The sequence below is a fragment of the Propithecus coquereli genome, unplaced genomic scaffold, assembly GCF_000956105.1.
Source record: "Propithecus coquereli isolate 6110/MARCELLA unplaced genomic scaffold, Pcoq_1.0 Scaffold150, whole genome shotgun sequence".
NCBI classification, from domain to species: domain Eukaryota; kingdom Metazoa; phylum Chordata; class Mammalia; order Primates; family Indriidae; genus Propithecus; species Propithecus coquereli.
This window is the reverse complement of record NW_012139414.1, coordinates 1,984,543-1,997,767: the sequence shown is the minus strand read 5'-3', so window position 1 is coordinate 1,997,767 and position 13,225 is coordinate 1,984,543. Positions and strand designations below refer to the sequence as shown.

General features: G+C 37.1%; 1 protein-coding gene across 8 annotated transcripts in view; it reads right to left on the bottom strand.

The window, feature by feature from the left end:
* GTF2I (general transcription factor IIi) overlaps positions 1-10,436 on the bottom strand; it is a 93,125-nt gene extending 82,689 nt beyond the window's left edge. For 6 of the 8 annotated variants that reach the window (XM_012640308.1, XM_012640312.1, XM_012640310.1 and 3 more), the window contains exons 1-5: positions 10,332-10,436; positions 7,148-7,286; positions 2,301-2,435; positions 1,257-1,440; positions 1,056-1,084 (exon numbers count right to left, since the gene is read on the bottom strand). In XM_012640308.1, coding sequence (XP_012495762.1) covers positions 1,056-1,084; positions 1,257-1,440; positions 2,301-2,435; positions 7,148-7,286; positions 10,332-10,430 — 586 coding nt within the window. In that variant the 5' untranslated portion in view covers positions 10,431-10,436. The remainder of the gene's footprint in view (positions 1-1,055; positions 1,085-1,256; positions 1,441-2,300; positions 2,436-7,147; positions 7,287-10,331) is intronic. The other 2 variants (XM_012640309.1, XM_012640315.1) reach the window with 1 other exon arrangement.
* Positions 10,437-13,225: the final 2,789 nt, after the last annotated feature.

The window sequence follows — 13,225 nt, the reverse complement described above, 5'->3', positions numbered from 1 at the left end:
AAAAAAAAAAAAAAAAAAAAAAAGAAAAAGAAAAAAGCTAACTTCAATAGGACACATACCGTATATTTCAATTCTATAGCATTCATGAAATAAGAGATGGAGATAATGAAAACTTTCTAAAATTAGACTGTGATGATGGTTGTAAAACTTCAAAAATTTCTAAAACTGTCAATTTACTATCAATGAATTATATACTTAGAACAGATAAATTTTACGTTATGCCAATTACACCTCAATAAAGCTACTAAAAAACCTATCCACCACACAGTGAGAATAACACAAAGATTAACAGAAAACAAAATGTATGTGTGTATATATATTATTTTTTCCTTTCATCCTTACATGGTTAAAAGGTTTCCAATGATACTGGTTATTTACTTTCAAAAGTCTCTAATAAATCTATCTACTTTTTTAGCATGTTTTCTCTTCAAATGAAATGATGAGAACGTCCCTAAAGGAAGTCTGGTTGACATCCTCCTCCTTCTTCAAGGGCCCATCCAAATGCCCTCTTACCCACCATGACATCCTTCCTGAACTACCAAATGAATCCAACCTCTGATGAACTTCCACAGAACTTTCTCTGAACTGGTTCTCACACTACGGATGTTAGGCTCTTGCCATGGTCATTTTAGGCACTTTGTCTCTTGCATTAGACTACCAGCACTCAAAAGCTGTAATGCTTACCACGGTTGTGTATCCCCTCCCCACCCAATCCTGTGACCAATAATGCCTTGCCTGTTCGATGACATTAAATTAAATCCTACTCATCATTCTAGGAAATGAAGACAAATCTGGGATATGACTTTTTTTCATGCTACCTTGTCTAAGATAGTATATATCTTATATATAAAGCAAGAAGCTGAGCTGAAAACAAAAAACAAGTCATCACTTTTTCAGCTCAATGAACCTTTCTTGGTTTATATGAACATCTTAACAAAATGCCTTACATTATATTCTCAAAGAAAATAAAAGAGCAACAATTAAAATTTATTAAAATCTGGCAAAATGGGTTTGGGAACCCAGCCAACCATCACGTAAACAAAGCAATCACTTACCTAGATGCTTCTTTGGCTCTAGGAAAGGTCTGCATTAAAACAAAACAAAACAAAATATATGAATACACGAAAGTATTATAAAGCATAAATTTAAATGACTTCTGCACTGAATAAGAATTTTTAAAATATATTAAAATAAGCTGAATATTCAAATTTATATGAATAAACTATTGATGGATATGAAGGGAGAAAGCACTTCACCTCTTAATGATAAATGAAATCCCCGCTTTGTTCTCCAAAATCCATTTCAGGGTTGCAAGGTCATAATTTTCAGGGTGTTTAAAGGAAACTCCTTCTGGAAGTCCCTGCACTACCACAGCTGACTGGTCTCGTAGCATCTTCTCATATGGAACAGGTACCACTGTGGATTTGCCTAAAGCTTTCCCTGGAGGAGGGAGAATGAGGATAAACATCATTAAATGCAAGATTAAAGAACTAAATCATCACTAGTTTATCAGGGCTCAATAAACTATACTCATGCTTTTTTATAATATCTCATTTCAAATCTACTTTGAAATACTACAGAGTCCTATTCCCTGTCAGCAGAAGTTCTAAACCTGAAACAAGTCCAAAGGGCCAAAATGAAAACTATATAAAATATTTTACTTTAAAGCCTACACAAAAGGGGAGCACAATGGCTGACTCCTTGCACTATTCTCTTTCTTTCAGATGATCCCATCTTGCTATATTCTCCTACACAATTTGGCCTCAGAATATTGAAGGCTGACAAAAGCAACTGTTACCAAAAAATACCAAGAAAATTTCTGCTAATATTCTCATTGAAAACTTATCAGGTAAATACAACCTTCATTCACAAATGGGTGTATTCTGTCAGCCTGTCTGTGTATATCAGGCAGTGAGCGCCACAGATGCTAAAACCCCATTCCACAGAGTTAAATTTTACGTATAGCCCCACCATAAAACCCCTCCTCCTTTCATAGTTTTCTTATAAGAGCTTTGTTTTATGATGTGACTGGTTTAAAAGAGGTGGCTCTGCAGGGTATTGGAGAGATCAGCACCCAAGTCAAAAAGAAACAGCTCAAATAGCTACAATTTTTCTGGGTTCCTCCAACATGGAAGTGGAAAGTTGAGGCTGTTCCTAATATTAACCCAGGATTTGGGAAGTAATCTATTTAATTTTTAAAATGTATATTATATAATTGTTAAATCAATTATGTAATCTACCCTTTAGAAAACTCAATTATATAATGTATCTTTTAGAAAATTAAAATGTATTGCTTTTACCATAGCAAAAGCAGAAATAGTCCTCAACTGTTTTTCTGAGTGTTTCGATTTCTACAGCATCTACACTCATCCGATTCGACTGGGTTGTAGATTTCATTTTGTGTATCTCTGCAGCCTTTTCTTCTTCTTCAACACCTGTAAAATAATTAATAATATAAAAGATTCATATCCATTATCTTAATATGCATTTGGCCTTTAGTAAGAATAGCTTTCCTATATTCTAACATTTCTGATTTATTATAAAAACAAAAAAGAAAAAAATATTATGAAGGAATTTTTTAAATAGAAACCTATTCAGAAGGATCTCAGTTAAAAAAAGAAAAAGAACAAAAATAAAAGAAACCTGAAAGACATCAATGACTTGAATGAAAGTTAATATAAAATGACAATCATCTCTGAAACAACAATACCTGCAACTAAAAATACTACAAATACTACTGTACTAGTAGTTTTAAAAACAAAAGATAACTTAACAGTAATTTATCACCTACCAATATAAATACAGGAAGATTATCATTACAAAAAAACATTCTAGGCTTCTGAAGTCCAACACAATAACCACTACACTCATGTGGCACTTGAAATGTGGCCAAAGTTAAGATGTTTTTTATGTACAACACTCTGGATTTTGAAGACTTAGTACAAAAAAGAAATATGCCAAATATCCCAATAATAATTTTTATGTTGATTACATGTTGAAATATTTTAGATATAGTAAGTTAAAGTATTTCACATTTCTCTTTGCTTTTAATGTCATAAGTAGAAAGTTTTAAATTATGTGAGTGACTCACATTATATTTACTTCTATTGAACAGCACTTTTCTAAACCCCAGGGAAGGGCTTAAAATTCTCCCCAAAAATTTCTAAAACTGTGTCATAAACCGATTACGTTTTAGAAGACCACTACTTTTCCTTATCTACAAAATATAAATATACAAGTAAATAAATATGAGGTACTTAGGAACTACATATAAAAACTATTCTCTCCACGGCATCAAACTATTAGTAATGAAAACAAACCATAAATACCAATGGGCAGGGACTACAACTTGCAACTGAGGACAATTCCCCTGATGCTTAGTTCAAACCACTGGAGAACCGCACACCAGCACAGGCAGTACAGGGAAGGGGAATATAAACACAGCTGCCAGTGGGATTATACCATTCATGGGACAGATGACAGCTGATATACACATAATCAAAACATTAGTATAAGGAAATATACAAACACAATCGAGGCCTTAAAATTCCTCAAAATGACAGGAAATATTATCAAAATCTTAAAAATAGATTACTACCATAAAACTTAAAAGATTATTGGTGAGGGGACAGAGTGGCAGAGGATAGATGTTTTGAAAAAAGACAAAAAATAAAATTGCTAATCGAAATTAATGAATCAACAAAACTTTCTATTCACTAGTAATCTGCTCAGTTTATCATAAATTGAACCTAAAGTTTAGATCTTAGAGACACACAGGCATGCATTGGAAATGCTGCAGGTTTAGTTCGAGACCACCGCAATACAGTGAATATCACAATAAAACAAAGTCATACAAATTTTTTAGTTTCCCACTGCATATAAAATTTATGATTTATGTTCCTCTCACAAAAGATTTCTCTGTAGTATGCAATGCTGCTTGACAGTTGTTTTTTCTTTTTCTTGAGACAGAGTCTCACTCCGTTGCCCCAGGTAGGGTACAGGGGCGTCATCATAGCTCACTGCAACCTCCAACTCCTGAGCTCAAGCGATCCTCCTGCCTCAGTCTCCCAAGTAGCTGGGACTACAGGTGCGCACCTCAACACCCAGCTAATTTTTCTATTTTTAGTAGAGACGGGGTCTCACTCTTTCTCAGGCTGGTCTCAAAATCCTGAGCTCAAGCAATCCTCTCACCTCAGCCTCCCCGAGTGCTAGGATTACAGGTGTAAGCCACCGCGCCCAGCCTACTTGATAGCATTTTATCTACAGTACAACTTCTTTCAAAATTGGAGTCAGTCCTCTCAAACCGTGCCACTGCTTTATCAACTACATTTATGGAATATTCTACATCCTCTGTTGTCATTTTAACAATGTTCACAGCATCTTCATCAGAAGCAGATTTCATCTCAAGAAACCACTTTCTTTGCTCATCCGTAACAATTCCTCATCCATTAAAGTTTGATCATGAGAGTGAAAAAATTCAGTCATCTTCCACTTCTAATTCTAGTTCTCTCGCTATTTCCACCACAACTATGTTGACTACCTCCACTGAACTCTTGAAGCCCTCAAAGTCATCCATGAAGGATGGAACCACCTTCTTCCAGACTCCTGTTAATGTTGATGTTCTGACCTCCTCTGATGTATCGCAAATGTTCTTAATGGCATCTAGAATGGTGAATCCTTTCCAGAAGGTTTTCAATTTACTTTGTGCCTCGATCCATCAGAGAAATCACTATCTATGTCAGCTCTAGCCTTACAAAAAAAAAAAAAATTATTTTTGGAGACAAGGTCTCACTCTGTCACCTAGGCTAAAGTGCAGTGTCATAATCTTAGTTCACTGCAACCTCGAACCCCTGGGCTCAAGTAATCCTCCTGCCTCAGCCTCCCAAGTAGCTGGGACTACAGGTGCATGCCACCACACCCAGCTAATTTTTCTAGTTTTCTGTAGAGACGGGTTCTCACTCTTGCTCAGGCTGGTCTTGAACTCCTCACCTCAAGCAATCCTCCCACCTCAGCCTCCCAAAGTGCTAGGATTACAGACATGAGCCACCGAGCCCGACCAAAATGTATTTCTTTTTTTTTTTGAGACAGAGTCTCACTGTGTTGCCCGGGCTAGAGTGCCGTGGCGTCATCCTAGCTCACAGCAACCTCAAACTCCTGGGCTCAAGCGATCCTCCTGCCTCAGCCTCCCGAGTAGCTGGGACTACAGGCCTACGCCACCATGCCCGGCTAATTTTTCTATATATTTTTAGTTGTCCAATTAATTTCTTTCTAATTTTAGTAGAGACGGGGTCTCGCTCTTGCTCAGGCTGGTTTTGAACTCCTGAGCTCAAACAATCCGCCCGCCTCGGCCTCCCAGAGAGCTAGGATTACAGGCGTGAGCCACCACGCCCAGCCCAAAATATATGTCTTAAATAACACGATGTGGAAGTTGAAAATTACTTCTTAATCCCTAGGCTGCAGAATGGATGTTATGTTAACAGGCATGCAAACAGCATTAATCTCCTTCCACATCTCCATCAGAGCTCCTGGGCAATCAGGTGCATTGCCAATGAGCAGTAATATTAATATTTTGAAAGAAATCTTTTTTTCTGAGCAGTAGGTCTCAAAAGGGCTAAAAATATTCAATAAACCATGCTACAAACAGATGTGATGTCACCTAGGCTTTGTTGTTTCACTTCTAGAGCACAGGCAGAGTAGATCTGGCATAATTCTTAAGGGCTTTAGGATTTTTGGAATGGTAAATGAGCAATGACTTTAAGTTACCAGCTATATTAGACCCGAACAAGAGAGTCAGTCTGTCCTTTAAAGCTTTGAAGGCAGACATGGACTTGTCTCTAGCTAGGAAAGGCCTAGATGGCATCTTCTTCCAATAAAAGGCTGTGTTGTCTACATTGAAAATCTGTAGTTTAGTGTAGCTATCTTCATCAATGATCTTAGCTACATCTTCTGAATAATTTGCTGCAGCTTCTGTTAATACATCAGCACTTGCTGCTTCACCTTACACAGTCATGCTAGAGAGATGCTTCTTTCCATAAACCTCATGAACCAGGCTCTGTTAGCTTCCAGCTTTTCTTCTGCAGCTTCCTCACCTCTCTCAGCCTTCACAGAATTGAAAAGAGTTAGGACCTTGCTCTGGATTAGGTTTTGGTTTAAGGGAATGTTGTGGCTGGTGTGATCTTCTATCCAGACCCCTCAAACCTTCTCCACATCAGCAATACAGTTGTTTTGCTTTCCTGTAATTTGTGTGTTCACTGGAGTAGCACTTTGTATTTCCTTCAAAAACTTGTCCTTTACATTCACAACTTGGCTGTCTGGCACAAAAGGCCTAGCTTTCAGCCACTCTCAGCTTTTGACATGCCTTCCTTACTAAGCTTAATCATTTTTAGCTTTTGATTTAAAGTAAGAGGTGCGGGACTCTTCCTTTCACTCGAACACTTAGAGGCCATTGTAGGGTATGTCTGTATGTAGCATATGCCTGTAGACATTCAACCTTTGGTCCCTTTCCAAATTTAAGAAAATGCTGTATCAATGAGTTAACACAGAACGACAGTGTTAGGTTAAACATAGATATGAAAACTGTCATACGGTGGAAGACCACAGGTATTAACACCCTATAGTAAATTTCTCTACTGTGTGTCACTTATTTTGTCAGATAAGCTCACCACTGCTCCCAAATGGAGGACTACAAAACTCATTACACTCTGATAAGGTGATTCCACTAAGGGAGTTAGGGAGAACTGTTTAACTTTGCATCGTGCTTAAACAAACTCACTTGCACAGTGAAAGACTTGTTTTCAACACACCAAACATTTATCAAGAAAAGAACAGCTTATCTGAGTAAGAACTTTCAATCAATTCACAATTTCTCTACCATGCTTCTAATGGTGTTCCGCCAATCCAGAGTAACGCCAAGCAAACATAGTACAGTAAACATTTATCATTTTTCTCAAACTCTTCAGTATTTATCTTTACATACTACTATTTCAGTTACTTATTTTGAACATTTTGAAGTGTCTTCATAAATATTTTAGAAAGTCTTTTTTAGTATAAATCTCATTCTGCTTTAGAAGAAAACATAACTTGCCTTATATATAAATAATTAGGCTTAAAATTTATGAAATACAAAAGACAAAAATACAATGCTTACAGTATTTTACAAAATCTTTTTGGAAATCCTTTCTGGTATTGACAAAAGCACGTCCTCTCTCGGTTCCAACAACGAACACATCTGTTTCATACACTGCGATACAGGCCACTTCTGCCTTGGACTTGGCCAGTTCTTTACACTACAATACAAATAGCAAATCTTATGTTACATACACATTTTAAAAGCACCATTTCTGCCGGATGAATAAAAAAATCTAACATTTAAAGCTGTCTTAACACATAATCTGAATGAGATGAAGTTCCTGTATCTAGCCTTAAATATCATATACAGAAGAGAGTCCCCCATGTTTTAAGGTGCCTTTCTTTCTAAATAGTTTTTTGCCTGATTTTAAACAAAAGACAACACAGACTTTATATGGAAAAAAAAACAGACATCCCTCGTAATCTATTAAAGGTTAGATTCCTAAAGAAACGGAGTCAGATTTCACACAGGCTTGCGGGGAGTACTCTCACACCGGCTGTGAGGCATGGGAGGCAGGACGGGGCAGAGGAAGAGTTGAGCACTGACACTGACGCAGCTCCACCACCCGAGTGTAGGAGCTGGGGCGGCCCTCCCCCAGGGGGAGACCTCGAGCAAGGTGGTCCTAACACTCACAGCAGCTGGGGGCACTGGTGCCATGAGTCCTGCAAGCGGGCAGGAGGATGTCTGAAACCCACATCGTAACATCCACTACACAGTTCCACCTCCAGAAGTATCTCCCTACGAATATGCAACTGGAATCACATTTAGGTGAGTATACTACTTACTGACTTTTACTGAGTAAATTTCTATGAGATTAAATATTCTTTAAAAACTTTATATAGCATATAATATTCCATTATTTGGATATACTGCAATCCATTTAGTGCTAACATTATTGTAAAGGTTGGCGATTCTAATTTTCCCTCCTAAAAGTAACACTACAGCAATAACCTGGGAACAAAATGTTTATGTGCATCTTGAATGACTTTCTTAAAAGAGAGTCAGAGACATGAAAGAGAGTTTAGAAAGAAAACTTTTAGAGTAAATATTTTCAGGATTCTCAAAGCCTACTGAAATTTGCTTTCTAAGAAGAGTCCTAGCAAATGTTACTATGAAGCTTTTCTAGACACCTTTAAAAAGGGTATCTTAGTATCATAATCAATACTCCACTGAATGGTATTAAAATTACAGTATTGTACCATCATTTTCTGTAAATTATTATATCCCTTGCCCATTTTTCCAATGTGTTAGTGTTTCCCTACGGATCCATAAAAGTACCCCACTTATTTTAGGCACAGAAAAGCTGTTTATGGAATTAAATAATAATTACATACACTTTTTAGTTTTTTATTTATCTTAATATGTTTTTACTCATCTAGAATTTGACTTGGCATCCTTGAACTGCACAGGATGAAAACCGTAAATTAAAGTTTTTTTTTTAAACAAAATAGCCTATTTTCTCAGTATCGGTTGTTGAAAACCATAGCTTTCCTCTTTCTTTTTGATTTGTATAATAACTACCCTTTAATTTCTTAAATGGAAATTATTTCTCCATAATATTGCTTTACAGTGTTATCTAGAAAAATAGTTTTATAGCTACTAAGATGATCAGAAATCTTTTGAACTATAATAAAGCCACAGTAAAGAACTTTCTGACCTAGAGGTGAGCCAACACTGTCCCCAGCATGAAGGATGGTGTACTGTAATTTTGTTACATTACATTTGTGTATGTGCTATGGCTGCTCACCTGTAAGGAACTCTTATTTACTTACCTTGTGATAAATGAGGGTGCATTCTTGCTGCACTATCCACACTCTTAGTTGGACAACCCTGTCACCAAAGGCAGTATTTATGAAACAGGAAAGCAAGATTCATGTACTATCCAAGGATTAGATCAAAGAATTCTATGGGCCAAGGAAAGGATGAAGCCAGCCTTGGTTTCTTTAGCACTCTAACAAGCCAGTCAATAACTTAGTGTTATCTGCCTATAATTACACTTGGTAATATACAACAAGGAATATGAGGAAAGATAGGCTTACTTCTCTGCTGGGAAGGAAGAAATTAAGGCTGGGAATAATGAAATGAATATGCCAAAGGCAAGAAAAGTATAAAGAAATTCTAAGGAAGAGAATGGGTCTTATGTGACCCTATGGTACTCTATGTAAAAAGAGAATTAAAGAAATGCATTTTATTATCAATGGAATAGCCTTTAATCTCTAAATTTTCATTTAACATTAACAGTCACAAATTTTGGTTGGTTTTATGATCACAAGGCAGAAATAAGTAACATTCATAAAATAACAGTATATAACCAATAACCATTCTAAAATTTCTTTAAGGAGATAGTTTTATAAAATTCTTAAAACAGTTTTTAAAAATCCCCAAATAGAAAAGCAAAAAAAGAAATCTACATACTATGTCACACTGAGCTCTGTGCGGTTAAACACTAGCTGCTAGTTGGTCAGCCACTTAAGACAGGGAAAATGCATAGCCTCCTCTGCTTCAAATATTTGATTTTAATGTGTTGGAAAATACCTAAGCCTAATATGTTTTATATCATATACTGTGTTTCCACCTACATGCCCATAAAAACATGATAAACAAATTGTATTACTACCATCCTAGTAACATAAATATAAAACTATAGCAGTAATACTTAACATTTCACTATAATTATGCATAAAATAGACTTTTTTTTTCCTAAAGAGCTAATGATACACAATTTAATAAAAGGTAGCAAAGAAAAGCCAATCATGAATGCATAAGCAAAATAAAATAAATAGATATAAAATAGTAAATATGCCCTTATGGCCCAAAATTCTAGCAATCATCTTTATACAGATACAATAAAACACCGGCACCATACGCTAACATACAAACTCATTCTGAGTAACTTCAAATATTATACACAAATTCAAGTTAACACCTGCAAAACAGTGACTGTCTAAGATACTGATAGCAAAAAAATTGAGCATAAATGCAAAAAATTAAACATTTAGGTAAGTTAAGAACATTTTGAAGATGGTAATAAAATGTAATTTGAAAGGCTTAAATCCATAACTATTATTAAAGGGAAAAAAAACCCTGCTCATTAAAACTAAAAAATATAAAATTATATTTTATACAAAAACCAATCAACCTCATCCACAAGCACGATCCTATCCAATTATGGAATTAGACAGAAGCAGTAAGGCCATCTCACCATGGACTCGAGAGCAGACATGAGGAACGTCACCACCATCCTGCTCTCCGAGGACTCCTCATCTTCAACAGGCAGGGTGGACATTGCTACTTGGGCCATGATCCCTGCACAAGAGAAATAAAAAGAAAGTAAGGGTAGAAATCTGGTGTCCTAAACCCACATTTAGAGCTGTGAGCGTCCTCACAGGCTGCCTAATTTACAGTTTTCTTGCTTAAGAGAAAAAATAAGGCTCAGAAACAAGTATGCTAGGGGGAGGGGGGAGGAGGGGACGGGTATTTTCATACACAAAGAGTGCAATGCGCACCACCCGAAGGATGGACATATTTGAAACTCGGACTTGGGGGGGGGCAAGGGCAACATAAGTAACATAAATATCTGTACCCCCATAATATGCTGAAATTAAAAAATAAATAAATAAATAAAAATGATAAATAAGTAAAAAAAAAAAAAAGAAAAAAAAGAAACAAGTATGCTATTTGATCAAAACTCTTCTCCTGTAAGATAAATAATCTATCCCCATAAGTTTCCATCTAGTGTTATTTCCATAAAATTAGGTCATCACACCCCAAATAAATCCAGGTGGCACCTAGAACCAGTGACATTTCTCCCAAGTAAGAGGAAGAAGAGGAGATGTACTTTACAATCAATCCACTGAGAATCTATGACAGTTCAACATAGGAAACAGATGCAAAGTTCCCTTTCTCCCCTGCACATACCGACACAGAAAAGAGTGGATGAAGCGGACTGAGGCTGGTAAAGAGAATTTCCTCTTCTTACTAAGAAAATAGATTGCAGGGCATCAGGTAACATATAAGAGTCCTTTATAACACAGCATATTATTCTCTTTAGAAAACATTTTCTGATACTTTGGTATCAGCAAAGACCCTCGGCTGAATTTCAAACACTATATAATTACAACACATAAACAGAAAATATTAACTGTTAGCAAGGATGTGGAGAAACTGGAACTCCTGTGCATTGCTGTTTGGAATGTAGAATGGTGCAGCCAGTGGGAGAAATAGTTTGGCAGTTCCTTAAAATATTAAACATAGAATTATCATGTGATCCAACAACTTCACTTCTGGGTATAGACTCTGTATTATGATTTTATCTATCTATTTATCTATACATATGCTTTCATCCACGGTTCCTGGCTCTAACTCCCCTAACCCTGTTAGTCTTATGTTGGGCACTTTAGGCCTCAGAAGCAGCCTCAGGAAACAGAATCTCAGCTGGTCCGAAGGTAGTGAGTTATCTCACTTGATTGTTCACAGTCACAGACTGAATTCCCTGTTCTACTACCTTTCCACCCTTCTCACTACTGCACTTGACTAGTCCAAAAAAAAAAAAAAAAAAGGAAACAGAACCTCTCTCTGGACCTTCTCCTGTCCTTTCCTGTGCCCACAGCAGAACTCTAATCTGAATGTGGTCATAAAACCCTTGTTCCAGAGGGTCCTGCCTCTTACCCTGGAGGAAGAAATGCTGCAGAGAGAGAGAGAGAGCAAAAGAATCTGAACAGACAGCCCTTGCTGGGTTTGGATCACACCCTTTGTGTCCAATCACATTTTGAAACAGTGGTCTATGCTTCTGTCATGGACAACCAATGAGGTCTTCACAAAAGGCTCAAAGGATAGAGTTTGGGGAGCTTCCGGAGAGCTGAACGCATGGAGGCGGACAGGAAAGTGAACAAGAACTCATGCATGTGCAGGGAGGGTGGCGTGGTGTACCCCAACTCCACAAGGACAGAAGCTTCTGTGCTTTGGACCCTCCTGGAACTCACCCTACGTCTGTCTTCATCTGGCTATTTACTTGTATTCTTTAAAATATCCTTTGTAATAAACTGATAAATGTAAGTAAATGTCCCTGAGTTCTGTGAGCCACTCTAGCAAATTAACTTAACCCAAAGAGGGGGTTGTGGGAAGCCCAACTTGAAGCCAGTTGGTCAGACGTTCCAGAGCCCCAGACTTATGACTGCAAAGGTGGTGGGGGGGGGGCAGTTTGGGCACTGAGCTCTCCCCCTGTGGGATCTGACACTATCTCCAAGTAGATAAATAAAATTAGGGAATACCCAGCTGCTGTCAGCTGCTTGATGTGTGGGAGAAAAACCCTACATTTGGTCACAGAAGTTTTCTTCTGTGCCTACGATTGTTGTGGTGTGAGAGCACAGGGAAAAATACGGTTTGAGAGTTTTTCCCAAAGCAACCCCAAAGAACTGAATGCAGGTACTCAAACAAGTATTTGTACATATACCCATTGTTCACAGCAGCATTATTCACAATGGCCACAGGTGGAACCAACCCAAATACCCATCGACAGATGAATGAATACACAAAATATGACATATGTACATACATGGACTATTATTCAGCCTTAAAAAGGAAGAAAATTCTAATAATGCTATAGATGAACCTTGATAACATTATGCTAAGTGAAATAAGCCAAATATAAAAGGACAAATACTGTATGATTTCACTTATATAAGGTACCAGGAATAGTCAAGTTCATGGAGACAGAAACTAGACTGGTGGTTGCCAGGGGCCAGGAAGAGGAAGCAATGGGGAATTATTATTTAACAGGTACAGAGTTTCAGTACAGAATGATAAAAAAAGCTCTGGAGATAGTAGTGATAGTTGACAATAATGTGAATGTACTTAACACCAGTGAACTGTACATTCAAAAACAGCTAAAACTGTATGTTACGTATATTTTATGAAAGTAAAAAAATTAAACAATACACCACATAAAGATACTCTAAGATGGCAAAATCTAAAGCAAAATTTTTTAATTCAAATACTAAAAGTTGGGCCAGGCGCGGTGGCTCATGCCTGTAATCCTAGCACTCTGGGAGGCCGAGGCGGGCGGATTGTTTGAGCTCAGGAGTTCGAGACCAGCCT